A 23,731-nucleotide genomic window follows, 5' to 3' on the forward strand; every position below is an offset into this window, starting at 1 on the left:
TGAGGGTACAGGTGCAGAGAGTGGTAGTGTCTCCGACGCGTTTTGTCCCAAGAGGACTTTCTCAAGGAGTAGGTGTTCGAGTACTGTAGAGTGGTATATAAGGGGAGGGTCGGAGTCTGATTGGAATATCGGGAGTTGATAGGCCAGGACAACATGGGAGTGTTGGGAAGCGTAAGGCCTTCCAATGGTGGAACTAGTGGTCGGCACAGGAGGAGGGTCAGGATCTGTTTGGGTAAGAATAACGGGAAATGATAGGCCAGAATAACATGGGAGTGTTCGGAAGTATCACTCCTCCCATTGGTTGAGCTTGTAGTCAGTAAAGCATTGGGATTATTTCATAATACAGGTGTGTGTAGCTTAAGATCGTCAAGAGCATCAGAAAACATTTGAAAAACATTAAAATAGTAAAACATAAAACATTACCAGCTAGACTACATTGTCAATATAATACAGAAATCTGTCGGAATTGCGTAAGATGACTAATTGCAGACGCAGGTGGCCCTTGTTTGTTGCATATATAGTATGGTACGGTATGGGTATCAGATGAGGAGGACATTACTACAGCCCCCTACATTGTGTGAATGGGGGGGGGGAATGAGAGAAGGGAAACGGAGAAGTAAAGGGGGATATAAGTGCTCATTAAATAATGGTATTGGTGGTATTGTTAGAACTTCATGTCTCAAAGGAGTGGATATCACTTGTTAATGCCATTGATCACTTTTGGGGGTGACATGTAGAATACAATCTGATGATGATTGGTGTGAAATTAAAGCAGAAGTGGTTTGAGGTCAAAATCGATTTTGAGACCCCTGGGGGTTAAGAGTTTTCAGATTATATATCCATGCGGCTTCTTCCTTATTGATTTGTTTCAAAATGTCTCCACCTCTCCAATTTCTTTTGATTTGTTTAATGGCCGTGAACTTTAAACCTTCTGGATTGGAGTTGTGTACTTTGTGGAAGTGTTCTGAAACACTATGTAGTAGAGACCCCTTCTTGATATTGTGTATGTGCTCGCTAATTCTGACTTTTAATGTTCTTACAGTCCTTCCCACATATGTAATATATTGGTGCCATATAAAGTATGACATATATAGACTGGCATTTAGGCTTAGAATACATGCCATTGTAAACATTAACCACTAGGCGGTGTCTTACACTGGGCAAAATATGCGTTTAGTTTATAAGTAAAGCCCAATAGTTATGTTCTAGATTTTATTTGCTTGTCTTTACGGACGTAACAATCTTATTTGCCACCACAAGGACCCATCAATACCTATACTCTGATATAGACATTATTAGACAGCGTTCCACCATGGACAAGAGAGATCAGTACATATCCTTCCTCCGAATGTTATCATGTGATACCACCATTTAAATAGCATGTCCCACATGCTATACTCAGAGGATGATGTTGTATGAGCTCTGCAGTGCAATTTAATGTTTAGAAAAAAATGTGTTTAGTTGTTTTTCATACCTGCAAAACCAGTTCTGTGCTAATTAAACAAGATCTCATAGAATCTGAAAGCTTTACTCGCTGGTACGCGTACACATTAATGATATACCAATGCTCGTGCTAGCTTTTGACATCCTTGAGAACAGTATATACCTTCTTTGGGAGAGTCAAACAGAATTTCTTTTCAATCTTCATGTGTAATTGTATTTACTCAAGGGCGTAACTACCATAGGTACAGGGAGGTGTACCTGTTATTGGGATCACAGTTGAGGGGAGTCAAAGTCCCACGTCTGTATATGTCAGTCTTTCAGCATTGAACGATACATGGGGGCCGTATACTTTTTGCTACGGAGCCCACAAATGTCTAGTTACACCCCTGTATCATTTGTTTATACACAAAGATCAGTCATGGTGAATATTGATGTTTTTTTCCCTATGGATGCGGTTCAGCTGCTGCTGCTCTCCTGCTGACAGTAGCCAGCGCTGCATTCCCAGTTCCCGGAGTTTCGGAAGCTGTTGCAGACTGGATAGTAAGTGAATGAACCATGGCCCACAGTTACGAGTAGAAGCAGGTCTCAAGCTAATATCTAACTCAACAGCGTTCTTCAGAGCAGACACAGTTTCAAAGAAAAGGGACCAGCCTTCATCAGGGATGGTGTCATTGTAGGCAAGGTCTAGCTGCTGTAAGTTGTCCAGGTGACCAGCTTGTGCTGCTGAGGCTGGAATACACAGAGAACACTTTAATGTATGACGTACGTAATATTACAATTGGGGAATAAAGTATATTTGATATTAAGGGATTAAGGGTGCTAACTTATTTAACTGTATGTGTGTGTGTGTGCGTGTGTATATATATATATATATATATCAGGATAGACCTAAGGACCAATACAGTAAGATAGCAAGAGAAACACACAATGCTCCCTTCTTAATATTACTGTACCTCTGTACTTCTGTCATCAACCCAACACGTCTCTTACCAAATGTGCATTCAGGAATATTAGTTACATTTCATGTCACCCTCTTTCAAATGCCAACCTCTGTATACCCCTAATCTAGCAGCATAATGATGGAGCATTTTATAAAGAAAAATTAAAATAATTAGTGATTAGGAGTGATGGCAGATATGCAACGCTGGACAAATGCGGACAAAAGTCCATGTTTTTTTAACTAATTGCTTTCCTCGCTATGATTTCAGTAAGCTTCTTAAAATTGTACATGCCCAGAAGCGGACAGGGGGGCGTCTGCCCCCCGGGCCGGTCCCATAATGGGCTACATTCGGCTGGGATACTGGGCCACCTGCATTTTTTTTCCTTTAACATAGGCTTCTAAGTTGAGTCCTGCTCCCTGGGCTGAAATTTGGCAGCCCTTCCCTGGGAGCGGAACTATTGTTGAAGTCAAATAATTGGATGAAATCGTTTTAAATTAATAAATATAATTTCCTGTGCGATTGCGATTAGTATGCAATGGTGTACAAAGGTTAAACACACAATCACATAGGAAAACACAGTAAATACATCTATATTCACACCTACATTTGTAAATAGTTTACTTTTAAAAAAGTTTCCATTATTATTAAGACTTAGTGATTTTATTGCATAAAGGTAAATCTACATTAAAGATATTTATGGTTTAGGTCATAAATGTATTGTGTTTGGTCTTATATTAATCCACCAATCACCAGCAGGAATCTAGTATCATCAGATAAGCAATCACACATTGTGATCTCTAGTTATGATTAGTATAAGATTAATACTCAAAAATACTCTGACAACGGGTTCGTTTAAACCAGATTTTGGCAGTTCCCGGAGGCAAGACATGTACACAGCTGTTGGAGTGTGTTGCCCCAACCTTTGGAGAAACATTGTTTAAACGGACCTATGACCTGCATTGTACTGGACTATCTGAAACCCTGAACCAATGAAGAATGATCTTAATGTTAACTTTGTGTACATTGTGACATCATCACTTTTTTCTTTCAACCCAAACTGTATAAAACCTGGCCACTGGCTCAGTAACAGCCACTCTCACTCACAGACTTTAGGATTGATGAGCTGTTACTGGATCCAGTGCACGTGCGTATGAATCGGTCTTACTTTGTTATAATTTGTTATTAAATCTCTGTGTTTTGGAATCACTCTAATCTCATCGGACAATCTTTATTGGTAACAGTAGTTACAGACATAACACTACCATATTACTTGTGGGTGCAGTTGCTACAGGTCCCACAGGTGGGTGGGAGGTCTGCCTTCACTGTCAAAGCCCCATTCATCAATAGTTGGGCTACAAACAATTTCTCACCCTCTACGGCTTACTGCCAGTAACTGATCAGTTCATGGTTGTCATAGTGATCGAAGGAAGTATGTGATTGATAAACAGTGTAGGTTGCTTTCTATTGGTTACAATAACAGCAGCTCTGGACTGATCAATAGGAGGAGCTTCAGTGAGCCGGAGGAGGTGAGAAATTGTTTGCCTCATATACATGGGGGCCCACACCCAATTTTGCTTATAGGCCCAAAAATGTCCAGTAAAGCCCTTGTACATACCATATTAGTATATTATCCCATCAGTTTTGTTAGACATTGTTTTAATTGCCTCTTACTATCAGAAGTAATTTGACAGATAATTGTTAATATGGAATAGACATAAATACCTAAAACCGCCAAGTCCTGTGTAAGCAGATTGCAGCTGCTCAGTAGAAGGCTTTGGAGAACTGTAGCATTTTTCAGAGTTTCTGCAAACAGTTTCAGGTTTCCTCCAACACACTTGTTCCAGGAAAGATCCAGCTTCTGCAGGTCCGGTAGATAACGTGAGGCTTCAGCTGAGGATACGTTGATTAGTTATTTGTAGTGTAAAAAGCAACAAGCTTTTACTATCTGCTGTCAAAATCTTATAATTAAACATATGCTTTACATTCAGGGCTTGACACAGAAATAGGGCATCAAAATGATCAAGCTGAGGTGACACACGGTGGGAAGGCAGCAGATCACCAGCATTGTGAAGCAATAAGCAATGATCAGTAAAATCATGCTTCTAGCCACATCAATGTAAACTTGTGGGCATTGCTGTTTCCACATTGTGCTTAAAGTCTTACTAAACCTGGAATATTTTAAATAGGCCACAAGCCGAGTAGAATGTTGGCACTGCCTCCTGGCCTCATCATTGTGTCACTTAATTGTGCTGAAATGGCATTGCGACAAAAATAGGAACCAGAGTAGGACAAATGTAGGAACCAGCTTGCCACCTACTTGCATATTGTCCCCAATGGACCCCAACAGCACAGAGGAAGAGTTCCCAGCATACTTGCCTGTTCTCCCGGAATGTTCAGGAGACTTCCGATGTTTGGGGAATCCTCCCAAAAGAGCAGACACCCTTCCAGATACTGGGCGGAGAATGGGCTCAATGATGTGATTCATGTCATCCTGACCCTATTCCCTGCATGACACCGCAAATTGGGGCATGGCACAGTAGTAGAGGCAGGCCACAGTGACATGGTTGTGTCCCCACGCCCCCTACTGCACTTGCCACCTAACCTTCCCTCCAGGAATTCCCAGAGAGGAGAAAGTAAAAACTGGCAAGTATGGTTCCATGGGGTAGGTCTCGGACCTCCTAATTCAGGTAAGAGGTAGCAAACATTTTAACATAAATTGAACAAATGTTGACTGCAAACATGGAGGGTTCAAATGTGGATTTAGATAACAGTTATTTTCTATTATTGATACATACAAAAACAAATGCAGGCTTTTGGCAACAGATGAGGTATTTCTCATTTGCATTTCAAGACAACAGTCTCAGAGAGGTCGAGGCTAACTCTGTTCTCCTTTTATACACATAGCAAACAGGTGCTCATTAAAAACATACTCTCCCCAATTGAAAAAATAAATTAAATAATGAATAACAAAGCAATGTAGTAAGGGCTATTAATTTTCCTTTTCCTCCATATCAGTCATGAAAGTGGGGTTGTATACAGTGAGATGCCATACTGCCACTTCTCCTACTGCCTTAATTGTAAAACTATCCTCCATTCATTTACATTCCTATTACATTTTCCATGCAACCACTTCTAAATTTCCACTTCAACCACTGCTCCATAAAGAAGAACTCCACTTGCCTGTAAGCTTCCACCCTGGTTATGAGACCAGAGAAGGTTCCTCCGCTGAAGCCCCTTACCTTACTATATAATTACTGCTTGAGTGGTGCCAGAAGCCCCCTCTTGTTAGCCTCACAGTGGTGTGGAGGAGCTGAAGAGAAGATTTCAAAAGGTTTCGGGGGCAGCACACTCTGTAAGTGACACCTGATTCATCAGTACACGGCAGCTCCTTCTGCTGCTAAAGTTGTCATTGTACCGTAAATATACAGTACGGGAAGTTATCTTACTGAAAATAAGAAAACCAATGTATGTGTGGGGAAGTATTTATGAGAGGGTGGACTCCACTTGGAGGTAGAAATGGTGATAGAAATACTTGATAGCTTATTTGTACACTGAAATTTAAAGTTGATATTTGTGTGCTACATGAAAAAACAGTCAGTATTTAACTTATGTGCAAAACAAAATACTAATTTGCACCCCTTGCATTGTAACATGGTTTTGTCCAGGAGACTGAAATAAGAAGTTTCTGAAGTTAAGATCCTTAATGAATTAGTCCCCAGGTTCTTAAATAGAGCCAGGTGGGCTACATGGCATGGTCGTTGAATTACAATATGGTCACTTTTCTATTTGCGGCCATACATCCCCTCCTCTATAGACATACAGGAAAAATGAGGAGTTGTTCCTCATTAACTGGGACTGAGACTCTTATTAACCAGTTTTGAACACTATTGTTCTCCCCTGGACTTTGAGAGACCCTGATACACCAGCCCAGCAGTGGAGAACTGCACATGGATAGCTTCCTGAGCCCTTGCCCATCAGAAACTCCTAATCCCACTCCAGCCAATCCTGGTACAGCTGACCTGGGAATAACCCTGCATGGTAGAATTTCCACTGAGAAATTTGGACAGTTTAAAAAGGACCTACAGAGGAGATCCTAAACCCCAAGATACCAGGATTTTCTTTTGTTCCTGCCCAAACATCCTCAGTTTTTACTGAAATCTCATTACAAAGTTTATAAGATAAGTAATCCTATACACATCAAAATATTCACAAATAGAAGCTCTTATTCAGCCTGGACACAGTGACAAACTCCAAGGGAAAAATAACACAGGTCTGCAAAAAAATATTTTTGGACAGCTGTTTTGGTTTAGTTGACTGAATCTTACATTTTTTGGTGCGCTGAATCCAAAAATGACAGCCGTTTTGTCCTGGGACGTCAGGTTTTCGAACAAACGGGTGGTCATCGTTTAAAAAAATCTCTTTACGCAAATATTTTATTTACATGAAAAATATTAACTCATTTGCACAGGTGACGACAAAATTAACACCACACTCAAGTAGATTGCTTGTGAAATCGTCTTTTTTTAAACTCTAAACTTTTTTTTGAGCTTTTCCTCTTGTAGGTGGCTTCCGGAAGATCCCTGTACAACATCCAGCAGTAGTCAGCCATCATCATAACACTCCATTTCCCTTGATACCTTATTTCCATTTCTTTTATATCTTGATGGAAACATTCTCCCTGCTCTTCACTCACTGCTCCCAAATTTTCAGGAAAATAATCAAGGTGTGAGTTGAAAAAAATGGACTTTTAAGCTCATGGAGCAACCAAGCTTGTGGAACGCTTTCAACATTGTTTCCACCATTTCCTTGTAATTTGGGTCCTTTTGGTTTCCCAAAAAGTTTTTTATGACCACAGTAAAGGCAACCCATGCTTCTTTTTGAGTTGGAGTCATTGAACTGATGAAGTCTTTGTCGGATATGAGTTTTCTAATATCCAGGCCAACAAAAACCCCCTCTTTCAGTTTTGCCTCCGTTAAACCTGGAAACTTGGATCCCAAGTACTTGAAGCATTCGCTGTCTTTGGGAAGTGCCCTAACAAATTGCTTCATTAATCCTAATTTTATATGGAGTGGTGGTAATAAAACCTTCTCAGGGGGTACCAATGTATCTCTGAGAACATTCTTTTCACCAACAACTAGACTTCTTGGTGGCCAATTTTTTTGCTTCCAGTGATTTTGTCGGTCTCTACTGTCCCATAAACATAGAAAACAAGGATATTTGGTGTACCCAGCCTGTTGTCCCAGCAGCATACACAATACTTTTAAATCCCCACATACCAATCAGTTTTGGTTTTGATAACCCACTTTCTTGAGTACCAACTCCAAGTTCTCATAAGTCTCCTTCAAGTACACCGAATGAGCAACAGGAATGGACGCATAACGGCCACCATTGTGAAGTAAAACTGCTTTTAAGCTTCTTTTGGAAGAGTCAATGAAAAGCCTCCATTCAGAAGAATCATACTGAATGTGGAACTGAGCCATCAACCCCTCTAAATCACCATGAACTCTCCACATATGAAACTGAAACTGTCATGCGAATTTACACACTTTCTTGGAGGCATTGCACTAATTTTGAACCACACAAACAATAGCAGGATGACGACTGAAATTAAATACAAGATTGTGGAGGAATCAGAGAACAAGTTAATGCATGAAAGAACATGTCCAGGCAGGCCCTAACAAGCACACTCAACAATGCAGTGATCACCATCAGGACCAATAAACATGTATTTTCATGTTTTTAGGAGCACTGGCAGTGAAAATAAATTTGTTTATCCATGTTCAGTTTTTTTTCCCCCAAGTATGATGAATTTGAAATTTAGCGATTTCCAGCTACCTGTTTGACCAAGGCACATTTCGATTGTGAAAAAACCTGACTTCCCAGGATAAAACGATGGTCATTTTCGAATTCAGCGCACCAAAAAACATAAGAATCAGATGAAATTATGAAAACAGTTTTTTGGTTGCAGACCTGTGTAATCTGTCTTCCATAACTGCTTAAAGTAAAATTGTTTAGTTATGAATCCATACCCAATCCAGCAAAAGATTCTTTCGTTAAGGTGCAGTTGCTGATAATCACAGATTTAAGCTTCGGCAAAAAACGTAATCTGCTGAAGAGATGCTCAGGGGCAGGTCCTACAGTTTTATTGGACGATATATCCAAGACTTGAAGATTGGATAGCAGTGGTATGACTTGGGCTATAAAACAAAAACATATATTTATTGCACAAATCCTCTATAAAGTGCTACAGTGTATCTACCTATCCATTTCTCCTAATTACTTTATACTACGGTGATAGAAAGTTTGTGAATTATCTATTTTTCTGCATCATATTCTACATAATCTGATCATAATTTGTGCCAAGTTAATTCAGGGGGGTTCTATGGGGTACTCATCATTTGCTGTATATCTTACCATAAATATTGGCAAAAATAAGTACAATTACTCTCACATTTTAATGTTTTATTTACATTTTTAAACCCCATGCTCAGAGTTGTAGCATGAAAATTACATTTGAAAAATAAGAAAAGAAAAAGAACCTTTGCAATTATTAAAGAATATTAATAAAAAGCACTGTATTACTTAGTGCAGCAACATCATCTCCGGTAAGGCAGCACTGATGAATATTCAGTAATTCCAGCTGTTTGAAAGCAGTTAGATGTGCTGCCGCCTCTCGGAATCCACCCCCTGCTGCCTTATTGCATGACAGATCCAGCTTTCGTAAATAAGGCCAGTACTGGAACGCTGAACCTTGAGGGAAGAAAAAGGTGTGCACTTTGTCAGGTATCACGAAACAAATAAGTTACCAAGTAACTTAAGCTATAGCAAACTCTTAGCTCTCACGAGCAGGGCCCTCTCTTCTGTTTCCTTTCTGCACATGATCTGTCTACCTTGTTTAAAGCTCCTCTTTATTATGTTCAACCTGAATTTGCTCTGTTTTTATGCTCTTGTTTTATTTTGTGTTCTTTATAATGACGCTGCAGAATCTGTGGCGGCTTATAAATAAACAATAATGATGATAAAATTTTTGTCTTGTGCTTTTAAATGAGAAAGAAAAATGGTCCTATGAAGACAAATGGAATCATGCAAAAGGAGATTCCATGAGAAATACTTTTAAATATTTAACACCTGCACTTTTACTGAACTTAGATACATGTAGCCACATGATACATTTAATTATATGCTACAATAACTATAGTTTTATCATAACTTGCCATTAATAAAGTGTACCTTCCGGCTGTCAGATTTCATATTAATGTATAATAATATCACACAAAGGAATGTTATTATTTAACCATGTTAAAATGAAAGTGTAAAATTAAATTGGCCCTTAACCACGACACTAATAAAAAAAGAATATGATTTATTTTTTTATTTAAATAACCAGTAAAGTCTCTGTGAGTAACTGCTATCTTAGGTGTTTTCAGAAACAAGTTAATCATGTTCTTCCAGGTTTGGTGCACATTTTTTAATCATTTGATGCAGAACATGATCCATTTAAGCCATGTTGGCCTTGGGGAAATCTTCCATACCATGCAAATTATTTGACATAATGCAGTAGGTGCAAAGTCATCATTTGTAAATAAAATACATATCAAATTAATATTTTTTAAGATAAAATGAGTAGGCTTGTGTACTAGAAGCACAAGCAATAGAATACATTGTGGAAACGTTAAATTACAACTAGGAATGTGTTAAATGCTAAAAAAAAAAAAAAACAAGCAATAAAGTCTAATGCACTCAGGGGCAAACACAGAATTTTTAAAAGGGGGTTTCCAAATTTTTCCAAAAATAATGAGGCAGCTTTGACTGTTGACTGTGCACATATATATATATAATATATATACATATATCAGTGGTGGATCATGGAGGGGGGGGGGGGGCGATCGGGGCATTCGCCCCCCCTAGCAGCAGATAGTCTACCTTTAAAATAGGTCCCAGCCGCCGATCAAAACGGGAGGAGGTGAGGCCAATCGCGAATCTGAAATTTGCTGTACTGATAACTTAAAGTTCTTCATATTAATTTACCTAATATACACCAATTAGACCTTTATAATAAAAAAATGAAAGAACTTTAACTACAAACCCAAACATTGGATGCTGTCCTGTCTTAAGTCAGTGGAACGGAGTTTTAATACAGATAAACAAGAGCAGTTTTTGAGTTGGTTAGTGATATTGTTGATTGCGCTTCCAAGCTCTTTGTTCTCTGAAAGGTCCAAAACTTCCATTCTTGGCATTTTGCTAACAGCATGTGCTAAAAGATACAAAATACACCTTATTCACTAAATATAATTCAGTCATGATTAGACATAAAGCTACAACATGTACTGTATGTCAAACTGCTTGATCAAAGCAGAGGTCAGGGCAATAAGCGTTCAAGCAGGGTCCAGTAAACAAGCCAAGGGTCATAACAGGAGTCAAATTAGAATGGCAGAGTATTCATAGGAAACAGGTAGCAGGTCAGCAAGTGTGTGGCCCAAACACTATAACTGGCAGGGAGGCTAAGCCTTACCTGCCTTATATACTGCAAGAAGCCAATCACTGTGTAGCTCATTAAATCAGCCACAGCAGGCTGATAATTAAACAATTTATACTGCACATGTGACCCAGCTGTCAATCTAGGAAGTTTCCGGCTGCACCGTTATCCATGCAGGCAGAAACAGAAGCAAAGTAAATGCAAAAAAGAGATCTGACTGGGAACCAATAGCGAGTTTTTGGAAAAGAAAATCTGAAGACCTAGATGGACCTTTCCCTCATCCACTAGGCCTGATCTTTTCTAGCCTTCTTAGGAAAGGAGCGAAGGAGGTGGTCGAAACCCAGAGAACATCTTCTTGATCTTTCTTTAGGAGAAAGACGTTAAGCTGCAGTATCCACAAGTATATGAAAATAGGCTGAAGGTGCAAAGGAAGAACAGTAATTCCTTTTCAGCTTCTCTCTCCTTAATCCACCCATCAATCCTAATGGTGAACTGCATAAGGTTTTCCAACGAGATCAGCGATGTATACTGAACCAGGGAATCTTTAATCTGATTGGACAAGCCTAGGGGAAATTTTCTTTGGAGAGCAGGATCATGCCACTCACTATCAGTGAACCAGGGCCTGAACTTAGTCCAATATTCTTCAGTGGTTCGCTGTCCCTATTTAGGGGATCTCAGTTTTGATTCAGCGGAAGCCACCCTGTCAGGATCATCATACAGTTACCCAAGGGATTGGAGCGTGGGGCTGCTAGGAAATAAGCCGAAGGCCCAGGTCTGAGCGTCACCTCGAAGAAGGGAGATAACAATCCTCACCCTTTGTTGCTCGGAGCCAGAGGACCGGGGTCTCAAATGGAAATAAAGCTTGCAGCCTTCCTTGAAATTGGTCTCTGGAGAAGCAGACTGGGAGATTAGGTTTGGGTTTGGCTACAGGCTCCAGGGTGCCCTGGGAAGACTTTGAGGCCTCTATCTGAGCGAAAAACTGGATGAGAGCTCCTGGACCACTCACTAGGGTCTGGATCTGTCCGTCAGGACCTGGGCTGGACTTAGGCTTGTTTGACTGGGATCCATCAAAGTGAAATCCTCCAATAATTTCTTTAGGGCGGTTATAATGTTATGGCTAGTGGCAACAGACATAAGCTTTTAGAACACATAGGTGGTAGAGGTCTTCGCCTATAGCAGTCACATTTCCCATGGAGTCAGTTGCACTCGCAGGTACCTGGATTCCCCCAGGACTTAACTCTAGAGTAATAAAAGCTTATGTACCGTCACACAGAGGTAGAAGGCACAGGAACCAGCAAGAGTACATGGATAACTTGGAACAGGCAGAAGGTCGAGGGACAGAAGCAGGCAGGATAGTCTCAGACAGTCCAAAGGTCAGGGCTGGCAGCAAGCATGAGAATCCATGAAACAAAGCAGAGGTTAGGCCAATCAAACTGGGTCCGGTAAACAAGCCAAGGGTCACAACAGGAGTAAATAAATAATTGCTACTGCACATCAGCCCCAGCTGTCAAACTTCTTGCTGGGAAGCGGTGGTGATCAGAAGAGCGTTCAGGTCACCCTGGCAACAGCTAGGGCGCTGTGGCATGAAGTGACATCCCTGCTGCCAGGGGAACAGCTAGGACATGACCAGAGCAAGATTCAGAAGAACCGTAATTTACTTGTGTCTGCAAATGAAGTATATTCATGGTAAATGTACAAAGCAATACATTAAACAGGGTTAATAAATGTTTTTTAAAGATAGTAGTATATAGCAGATTTACAAACGGGTTATTCTGAAAATGCTCCTTAAATAGCTTGCTGACCCATGTTTCTGGTGCTGCCCCATAGGTAAAGAAAACCTGATTTAGATGGTGTGTTTAGAAATAACTTGACTTACCTAGTGAGTCACCATCTTTTGCTGTAAGGTTGCACTCTGTTAAGTTCAATGTCTTTAATTCGCAAAAGCCTGAAAAGTGCTGCGTGAGCCTGGAGATAGACCCTCCCAGATCACTGTTCCATGATAAATCCAGTACTTGCAAATTAGGAATGTACTGTAGTGATTCTCCTATAAGGAGTAAAATAGAAATGGTATAAAACATTAGGAATGTTAATAATTGTACAATCTCCTGAAGATAATATACTTGAAATTATTAATTACTGATCTCAAAATGTGCAACCAGAAAGCAATTTGTCAAATATCACTGTCTATAATTATAGGTTAGTACTGGCTCTATCATTTCAATACTCAGTATCTGGAACACTGGGACATGTATAAACAAGAGTGAAAACGGCCCAAGTACTGATTGTGGTATAAAAATGTTAGTAGGTCACTATTTTCAAAGGAAAAATAGAGAATAATCTAAAACAAAGGGAGAAGTATCTGCAACTAGTCTCCTGATGGGACAAATAATTCCTACTATATGTGAATATCATAAAATAGATCTTATTCTAAGGGGGGTATTCAATTGTTCCTCCGGGCGCCGCCAGAACGAGCGTTAAAACTATTACCGTTACTACGGTAATTACTCGCTGAGAACTGCGAGATGAAATTCAGCGAGTAAACTACCGTATTAACGGTTTTTACGCGCATGTTTACCGTATAAACGGTAATAGTTTTAATGCGCTCGTTCCGGCGGCACCTGGAGGAACAATTGAATACCCCTGGGGGTATTCAATTGTTTAGTGAGTTCCGCTAAATACTCGAGCTCTAAAACTATTACCGTTAATACGGTAATATCTCGCTGGATTTCAGCTCGCAGCTCCCTGAAATCCAGCGAGTAAATTACCGTATGAACGGTATTTACGTGCAAATTACCATATTACCGGTAATATTTTTAGAGCGCGAGTATTTTTCGGAACTCGCTAACAATTGAATACCCCCCCTAGGAACAGATTTCAGGCAAATATCTGATGTGACACAGCCCCAGACTGGACACATATCCTAAAGTGACACAGTCTCTGCCAGCCCAGCGTGGGGCTGAATTCTCTAGGAGAATCGGGCCTGCAAAAACATGTGACCCCAATCAGGAAAAAAAATCAGCCCTGTGCTGATAGCACTGCAGCTCCTCCCATGACCATGGTCAGTGGGTGTTGGGGTAATATTATAATAACATGATAAAGTGAACTAAAAGCATTTTTGTATGTGACTCAGACTCCCAGCAAGCCCTGGTAGCCATAAACTGCTTGGGTATGCTGGTTCATGTAGAACTACAAATACCAGCATACCTATGGCTGCAGGAGCATGCTGCTGCTTGTAGAACTACAAGTGTCAGCATTCCCTGGCTTCCAAGGCCTGATGGAACAAAAGTGAGTACTTATTATAGTCCATACTTGCCAACTTATGGCAAGTATGATCCGGGAGCCTGCTGGGGGAGGTGGACGTGTAGGGGGCGGGGCTCCAAAAATCGTGTCATATTGGCCCCGCCCCATGATGTAATGATGCAAAATGCGTCATTTTACAGCGGGGGTGGGGCCAAACGCTGCAATTCCCTGTGAATCGCAGCGTTTTGGACCTAATTCTGCCTACTTCACTAGGAAATGGGCTGATCCGGGAGACTGCCACACTCTCCCGGGAGTCCGTGAGACTCACGCAAAATGCAGGAGTCTCCCGGACATTCCGGGAGAGTTGGCATGTATGTTATAGCCACTATAATGCTATATTCATGGGCACAGCTATAGGATATATTACTACTTATTTTTCTTTTAAAAAACTTGCTTAAAATACTTTTCATTGTACCAGTTAGAGATACTTTTTCCAAAGCGAAGTTGTTTGAAATGCCCAAATGCTGATGGTGCTGATGATTACTTTTATTATTGTCATTGATTTATAAGACGTCACAGTGTTCTGCAGCGCTCTACAGTGGGGAAAATGTGCATTTTTATAGTAACAGTTCTTTGTACATGCCTGGATAATATATTATACTAGTGGTATGCCGTGTGCTTTACGCTGGCTCTCTTCCTGGATATCGCTATCCAGCCAAAGTAAATGGACAAGTGAAAATACAACTCTGCATAATCTAGTCACATATTTGTTTTCAGGGAGGAGGTTGAAGCATGTTGAATATTCTATATGAAAAAATGATGCCTCTCCCACACCTTGAATGTCAACATGTACTTGGAGAATGCAGCACTAAATAGTCTATTTTCTCTGGTGTTACAAATTGCCGTAAGACGTATAGCAATATTATGAAATAATAATGAAACATTATTATTAATTCATTATAACAACATATTCCAAAACTATGCTGATTGTATGTATGGGGAATAGATAATATCGACTACATATTTGGGAAGGATAGGAAATGTACAAAAGAGGGATGAGTTTTTGTATATATATATATATATATATATATATATATATATATATATATATATATATATATATATGCAAAAGGACGATTACCTGTGAAAATGATGACTACGTACAGTCGTAAAGGGTAGATATAGTGAAGAAAAAAACATCAGTAAGTACTGATTGGAATTTGTAATAAGTCACCTATTTTAAACGATTGTACGCAAATTCAGTTATTATACAAACTAAAAGAGCAGTAATGAAATACTTAATTAACTATCCAGATATAAATTAAGACAATTAAAAAAATGGTTCTGGCAAAGGAAGCTGATTTTTTTTATCTAATCTATCTACCAAGTGGTAGAACTAACTACAGGAGGATATCTGTTGGACATGGTAATATCTAGTAGAACAGATATTTTATCTAATGTATAGATGAGGGGCACAGGCAAATACAGGATTTCTATAAGGGGTTTCCAAATGCTTGATTTTGGAATAAAGCAAAAAGAAATTGGTAAAAATAAGCCTGCAACAGTCAATTTGTTTTACTGTCAGTTGAGTGACAAAGTGTTGTTATTCATAAATGTAAGATGTAATTTAATTACAGCAGATATTTAATTTTAGTGACCACGTACCCGGATGCTCCTGTACTCCTACAGAAGCAGCTACTGAGGAGCCAATTCGCTCCAGTGACACAGTGACTTTACTAGCATCCAGAAGGGAAATCGTACAACAGATCTGTCTGTCATGCGATTCACCTGTCATTGCCAGCTGTAACAGTGTGAAAGCGGGGAGGATGCTTAGGTAGAATTAGAGATGGTCACTGACCCCCGTGTTTTGGTTTTGGATTCGGTTTTGGATCTGGATTACCGTCGTGTTTTGGTTTTGGTTTTGGTTTTGCAAAACCGCCATTGCGTGTTTTGGTTTTGGTTTTGTTTTGCTATTTTTTTGGAAAATCCATGTTTTTGGGCCTAAATTAACCCAATTTAGTGCTCCAACTGTTTTAGAGACAAGTAATCTAATTGTTGAGGTAATAAATCATCCAAAAAAACAGTTTAATTCTTCGTTGGTAGGCCTATTCTACACACAAAACAGATTATCTTCCTCTCCATCTATGCATATTGGCAATGCAGCCATCGTCTTTGAATGTATATTACACCCTACACTTATAGTTAAATATGTAAAGAAATGGAAAAAGCCAGTTTGGTTTCTGTCTCTCAAGGCCTCCCTCCACTTGTATAAAATACCAAAAAATTCAGCCATTATAGACTGTACAATATTAATTGACATGGAGAAAGTCAGTTTGGTTTCTGTCTCTCTAGGCCCCCCTCCACTTGTATAAAATACCAAAAAATTCAGCCATTATAGACTGTACAATATTAATTGACATGGAGAAAGCCAGTTTGGTTTCTGTCTCTCTAGGCCCCCCTCCACTTGTATAAAATACCAAAAAATTCAGCCATTATAGACTGTACAATATTAATTGACATGGAGAAAGCCAGTTTGGTTTCTGTCTCTCTAGGCCCCCCTCCACTTGTATAAAATACCAAAAAATTCAGCCATTATAGACTGTACAATATTAATTGACATGGAGAAAGCCAGTTTGGTTTCTGTCTCTCTAGGCCCCCCTCCACTTGTATAAAATACCAAAAAATTCAGCCATTATAGACTGTACAATATTAATTGACATGGAGAAAGCCAGTTTGGTTTCTGTCTCTCTAGGCCCCCCTCCACTTGTATAAAATACCCAAAAATTCAGCCATTATAGACTGTACAATATTAATTGACATGAAGAAAGCCAGTTTGGTTTCTGTCTCTCTAGGCCCCCCTCCACTTGTATAAAATACCCAAAAATTCAGCCATTATAGACTGTACAATATTAATTGACATGAAGAAAGCCAGTTTGGTTTCTGTCTCTCTAGGCCCCCCTCCACTTGTATAAAATACCCAAAAATTCAGCCATTATAGACTGTACAATATTATGAAAAATGGACAAAGCCAGTTTAGGGTCACTCTGTCTTTGACACCCTACCCTTAAGGATAAATTGCCCTAACAGCAGCCTTTCAAGATGGTATGTTATTTGGAAATGCCACAAGTCTCTTTCCTCTTTGGGGGTAGATTGCACCCTACACTTACATAGAAAGTTTTAAAAAGATGTTATCGGCATCATCTTCAGCTTAATCCTCACCCTCATCAGTGTGTACGTCATCATCACAGACTATCAATTCATCGCCGCTTGAATCCGCCATTAGAGAACAGTCAGTGCTTGGATGTCTTGGATGGTGAAGGCCTTCCTCGTGGAAGATGTAGTTCATTTTTATAAACATAATTTTCTCCACATTTTTGGGAAGTAACCTTCTACAGCGATCACTGACTAAGTTCCCTGCTGTGCTGAACACTCGTTCAGAGTACACACTGGAGGGTGGGCAGCTTAGGTATTGCAAAGCAAGTTTGTACATGGGTTTCCAAATGGCCTGCTTTTCTTCCCAGTAAGGAAAGGGACTGTCTGACATTTCCATATCAACTACCTCTTGAAAGTAATCCTCCACCATCCTTTGCATGTTTATACTCATATTGGATGGAGTTATGGGCAAAGTGACACATTTTTTTGAAAAATCCTTCAAACCAGCCCAGATGTTAAATTGTTCTGGTCTGCCCCCTGTGTCTTCCCTGCTTCTTTTTTGGAAATTTAATTTTTTACGAGCAACAGCTTGAGAAAGTGAAGGAGGACACGTCGTCAAGCCGAGGCCCAGTTCAGCGGCCAACTTGCTGAGCAATAGCTCCTTGCAAAAGTTCACATCTCGCTCATTTACAAGTAAAGACTCAATGTAGGTTTTAAACCTTGGATCAAGCACAGTGGCCAAAACGTACTGATCCGAGTTCAAGATCTTAATAACTCGAGGATCATTGTGAAGCGAATTAAGTACTTGATCGACAAGGCCAACATACTTTGCTGAATTGCTTGCTTTCAGCTCCTCCTTCATTTTCTCAAGCTGCTTTTCCAATAGTCTAATTAAAGGAATGACTTGGCTCAAACTAGCAGAGTCTGCACTCACCTCACATGTCACAACTTCAAATGGTTTCAGCACCTTGCACAGCACTGAAAGGATTCCCCACTGTGCAAGAGTGAAATACATCCCCCCTCCTTTCCCAATGTCATGGCTTGTGCAATATGCTTGGATGGCTTTGCGCTGTTCCTCCATCCTCTGAAGCATGTACAGGGTGGAATTCCACCGAGTTACCACCTCTTGCTTAAGTTGGTGGCAGGGCAAGTTAAACTGCTCTTGGAGCTGCTGTAATCTCCTACATGCTGTGGCTGAATGCCTGAAATGGCCTGAAATTTTACGGGCCACCGAAAGCATCTCCTGCACCTCACGGTTATTTCGTAGGAAGCTCTGCACCACCAAGTTGATGGTGTGAGCAAAACAGGGAATATGTTGGAAATCACCCAGCTGTAATGCTCGCACTATATTGTTGGCGTTATCTGAAATGACATACCCTGGGGAGAGTCCGAGTGGTATAAGCCATGCATCAATCACATCTCTCAGTTTGCGTAACAAATTGTCAGCCGTATGCCTGTTAGTGAAGCCGGTGATACAAAGAGTGGCCTGCCTGTGACAAATGTTACGTAGTGGTGTACATGCTGCTGCTGTTCCTGCTGGTGAAGGTGAATGACCAACCCAGTGGGCTGTCACAGTCATATAGTCTTTGGTTTGGCCACTTCCACTTGTCCACATATCTGTGGTTAAGTGAACAGTGGGCAGAATGGCATTTTTCAGCGCAATCTCTACATTTTTACACACTTTTTGGTATAGTTGTGGAATAGCTTTACGGGAGAAATGGTGTCGCGATGGAATTCTGTAACGCGGACACAAAACCTCAATTAACTGTGAAAAACCAGCTGCGTTTATTGTGGAGATTGGACGCAGATCTAACACTAACATTGCAGCCATGGCGTCTGTGATTCGCTTGGCGACTGGGTGACTGCTGTCATATTTGCTTCCCCTCGCAAATGATTGTTTCACAGTTAATTGCTGAAATGTAGGACTGCTCATTTTATTAACCTGCCTCTGGGGTGACGATTCACCCCCAGCAGCAGCAGCAGCAGCAGCAGGACTAATGCTTTCTTCAGAGGAATCAATAATAGTGCCGGAGTCATCCAGCCTTAAGTGGGATGCCGGGCTAACTCCGAGCGCTACTGAGGATATTGATGAGCATGGTGTGGTGGGTGTATTTTGTAGCCGTCGGTATGTCGGTGAGCGGAGGGTCTTAGCTGATGAGGAAGTGCTTGTATTCTTTTGGGAAGAACTTTCAGCTTTTCCCAACACTTTGCCATGAACTCTCGTTAAATGGCGTAACATAGACGAGGTTCCAAGATGGTTAAGGTCCCTCCCTCGACTGACTGTGGCTTGACATACACTACAAATGGCTATACAATTGTTGTCTGGATTTGGGTAGAAATAATTCCACACATAAGAAGTGGATTTTTTTGTTTTATGCCCAGGCATGACAATGGCCTTTTTCTTGTCACGTGCCAGAACTGCTGCCACTGGTGCAGGACTTACACAAACAACCTCATCCTCATCAACATCCTCATTAGCGCCCTCCTCGCCTACACAAATCTCCCCCTCATCCTCTTCTAATTCCAAAGTGGCATCCTCAATTTGGGTATCACCGGCTACACTCGGGCTATTAAGGCACACATTAGCAGAATGCTCACGATTAGACATCCCACTGTTGGAGGGACTCTCCACAGGGATTGTTGTCATTTGTGAATCAGAGCAAATATTCTCCTGTAATGCCTCACTGTTATCTTGCAGCTCGGCTTTGACGCCTAACAGTAGTTGTGCACCAATTGTAGGCTAGGTAACTTTTTGGGATCTGCCACTAATAGCCAAAGGTGAAGGCCTCATTCTCTCTTTGCCACTGCGTGTGTAGAATGGCATGCTTCCATTTTTTTTTTTATCGTCACTTAACTTTTGCTCAGTTACACTTCTTTTTCGCTTCAATACAGTAAAAATTTTTTGGGTTTTTTGCACTAATTTGAAAACACTCTGTTGTTTGACATCGCCTTGGCCAGATGACGTACTGGGAACACTAACATCAGGACTGGTGACAGAACCTGGTTTCTCATTCAGATCATATGTGGACTGCTTTGAATCCATTCTGAGCGCAAACCACTGGGGAGTGCTAAAAATTATTTGGTAGATACTGCTGACAGATATGACTTTTGACAGCCAGAAATATTAATGCACAATTTGGGAGGACACCCCAAAAGCACTGAGGAGTGCTAAAAATTATTTAGTAGATACTGCTGACAGTTATGACTTTTGACAGCCAGAAATATTAATGCACAATTAGGGAGGACACCCCAAAAGCACTGAGGAGTGCTAAAAACTATTTAGTAGATACTGCTGACAGATATGACTTTTGACAGCCAGAAATATTAATGCACAATTAGGGAGGACACCCCAAAAGCACTGAGGAGTGCTAAAAATTATTTAGTAGATACTGCTGACAGATATGACTTTTGACAGCCAGAAATATTAATGCACAATTAGGGAGGACACCCCAAAAGCACTGAGGAGTGCTAAAAATTATTTAGTAGATACTGCTGACAGATATGACTTTTGACAGCCAGAAATATTAATGCACAATTAGGGAGGACACCCCAAAAGCACTAAGGAGTGCTAAAAATTATTTGGTAGATACTGCTGACAGATATGACTTCTGACAGCCAGAAATATTTATGCACAATTATGGGGGACACCCCAAAAGCGCTGGGGAGTGCTAAATATTAAGAAAAAATAATAAACCTCTATCCTCCTCTCTGCAGTAGCGATTTTGGTTAGAGCAATTGCAAGAACAATATTGTATTCTCTGTCCCTGCTCTAATTAGCCTATGACTACACCCTGCTCTCTCCCTCTGTCAAATGGCGATGGATTGCTGTGGAGGCGTGTATTTATAAAGTTGATGTATCGCGAGAACCGAGCCCCGAGATCCGACGACGTCACAATGACGTTCGGCCTCGATTTGGATTCGGAACGGGCGGGAGAGTACCGAGCTGCTCAGCTCGGTACTCGGATACCCAAAGTTCGGGTGGGTTCGGTTCTCGGAGAACCGGACCCGCCCATCTCTAGGTAGAACACTGTCAGAGCAGGAAACAAGCAGCAGTACCTCATTCTAGGTGGTAGAAACAGAGCTGGTTTTACAGCAGAAGCGGCCAAGGGAAAGATCAAACATAGAGCCCCCCCATAGCGCTACAAATGGAAGTGCACGTGTCCTCGCATAACTGCTGATGAAAATGACATAAAGAGAAGTGGTATTGTACAGTTGTCCATATGTACAGCATAGTAAAGCAATTCAGAATTGTATGCACAACAGAAATTAAGCAGTAGTGCAAGAATTGGGCGTAAAGTAAGCTGTACATTATTGTAAAACCTCCTGTTAATATTAACCCCCTTTACATAAATCTGACCATCTAATGAAATTAATACTACTCTACAAAACTTATATTATCTTCTGTGACGATTATGTAGTATATCTAATGACTGATTGTTATTTTCTGTTGAATTCATGCATGGCAATGTATATTGTATGTAACCTTGTAATGTAATCTCAACGTGTGCTTTGCTAGATTACATGAGTTTGAAATTATGCAAGTGTCATTAGTCTGTTGAAAATAGCCAGACCAGGGAGAAATAGGATCTTGGAGGAGTTTGAAGCCCCAAAGTTGTAAACCATCTAGCCAATCAAGCAGATCAGAGGTGAGAATTCAAGGTCCTGTGAACATTTCCGATCTCAGGACATCCCTAGCTCCCTTTGAAAGCCCTGTGACATTTGGGAGATCAATCTGTCCTTATTGACAGCTAAAATCCAAATGTGGGGGGTGAGAGCTATGCGACAAAAAGGTTTAAAATCTTCTGACTTAGACAATAACATGTGCATTTTCACGAGGGAGTCTATCAAGACTGAAATGTCCTATTTTCCTCAATTGTGTTCCCTCACACACCAGGGGGTAAATGTATCAAAGTGCGAGTTTGCCAGCGTGTTTAAATCTCGGCAAATCGCAACTGTGTTTACCCGCGAGTTTAGAAAAAAAAACTGAAATGTATCAAGCTGCGATTTAGACACTGATGTTCAAAATCGCTGGTCATCTCTGGCGATTTTGTGCGATATAAACACTCCCGAGTTTAGCTAACTTTCCTGTGTTTGGTAAACTCTCCTGTGTTGTAACAGTGAGTTGTAAACACATCACTGTTACACTGACCTGTCATACAGCTGCCGGAGATCCGGCAGCTGTAAAAACTGTAAAGAATAGATCAAAGTGAAAAAAAAAAAAAGTGTGAGGTCCCCCCTCTATTCATGCTTAACCCTAGTGCTGCCTGACTAGTGCTGGTCCCGTGAAAATCAGGGGGAAATTTTGCGTGGGGTCCCCCTGATTTTTACTTTACCAGCACTAGGCAAACCAGCCAGGGTTGGCGGCACTATAGCAGTGGGACACACGGCAGGGGTCCCCCTGTTATAATGACTAACCAACCCTAGACTGTTCAGTGCTGGGCTGGATTCCCTAGGGAGTGCGGTCCGCCGAAAAAAACTAGCGGGCCCCCCCCTAGAAAGAACCAGCCCAGTGCAGATAGCACTAGGGCTCTTTCTACTACCCCTGGGCTGTGGGTAGTAAGGTATTACGGCAAAAAAGAATGAAAAAGATAAATGGACGCCATTTTGTTTTGTGGAACTACAAGTCCCAGCCAGCCAGGTTGCCAAAAACAGTGTGGCCATGCTGCTGCTTGTATAACTACAATCACCAGCATACCCACGGCAGCCAGGGCATGTTGGCACTTGGAGAACCACAAGTGCCAACATGCCCTGACATCCCTGGCTTGCTGGGACCTGTAGTTCCACAAAATTGTTAAATAAACAACAGCACCCTAGTAAACACCACATCTATTTATTAAAAATAAAAAACCCACAATAAATACACTAACCACTCTCATTTAAACCACATCTATTTATTAAAAATAAAAACACCCAAAAAAAAAATACTCACCAAAGATGTCTTCTTTCTTCTTCCAAAGCTCCGTGCTTGCTCCAGTCCCTTAATAATTATACTTCCAAAATGGCTTGAATAATATCTTCATCACTTCGCCCAGAAGGGGCCCCTTGTTGATTGAAGTCTTCTTTGCTTCAGCCAGGGGGGCCCCATATTTGTAAGATCCCGACACTGTAATCTTGATTGAAGAAAACTAAAAAAACTCTGGAGCCGCTGCTAACACCTCCTACTAGGTTGGAGGTCCGGTACACAATGAACTTATGTTCATTGCGTAAGCTATAACTACTGTATTATGTGATTTTCCCACGCTAGTGGGGGAATCACCTAATACAGTAAATAGAGCTTACGTAAGTAACGTAGCTCATTGCGCATGCGCTACGTTACTTGCGTAAGCTATAATATTGTAAATATAGCTTACGCAAGTAGCGTAGCGCATGCACAATGAGCTACGTTGCTTGCGTAAGCTCTATTTACTGTATTAGGTGATTCCCCCAGTTTTATCACTGCCAGGGCAGTGTAACAGTGATGTGTTTATACAACACGCTG

General features: G+C 40.8%; 1 protein-coding gene across 1 annotated transcript in view; it reads right to left on the reverse strand.

The window, feature by feature from the left end:
• Positions 1-962: 962 nt before the first annotated feature.
• LRRC31 (leucine rich repeat containing 31) overlaps positions 963-23,731 on the reverse strand; it is a 37,881-nt gene continuing 15,112 nt past the window's right edge. The window contains exons 5-10 of the mRNA XM_075202097.1: positions 12,737-12,904; positions 10,471-10,638; positions 8,967-9,134; positions 8,414-8,581; positions 4,107-4,274; positions 963-2,172 (exon numbers count right to left, since the gene is read on the reverse strand). Of these exons, the coding sequence (XP_075058198.1) occupies positions 1,856-2,172; positions 4,107-4,274; positions 8,414-8,581; positions 8,967-9,134; positions 10,471-10,638; positions 12,737-12,904 (1,157 nt within the window). The 3' untranslated portion in view covers positions 963-1,855. The remainder of the gene's footprint in view (positions 2,173-4,106; positions 4,275-8,413; positions 8,582-8,966; positions 9,135-10,470; positions 10,639-12,736; positions 12,905-23,731) is intronic.

Source organism: Mixophyes fleayi, chromosome 3 (assembly GCF_038048845.1).
Source record: "Mixophyes fleayi isolate aMixFle1 chromosome 3, aMixFle1.hap1, whole genome shotgun sequence".
NCBI lineage: Eukaryota > Metazoa > Chordata > Amphibia > Anura > Limnodynastidae > Mixophyes > Mixophyes fleayi.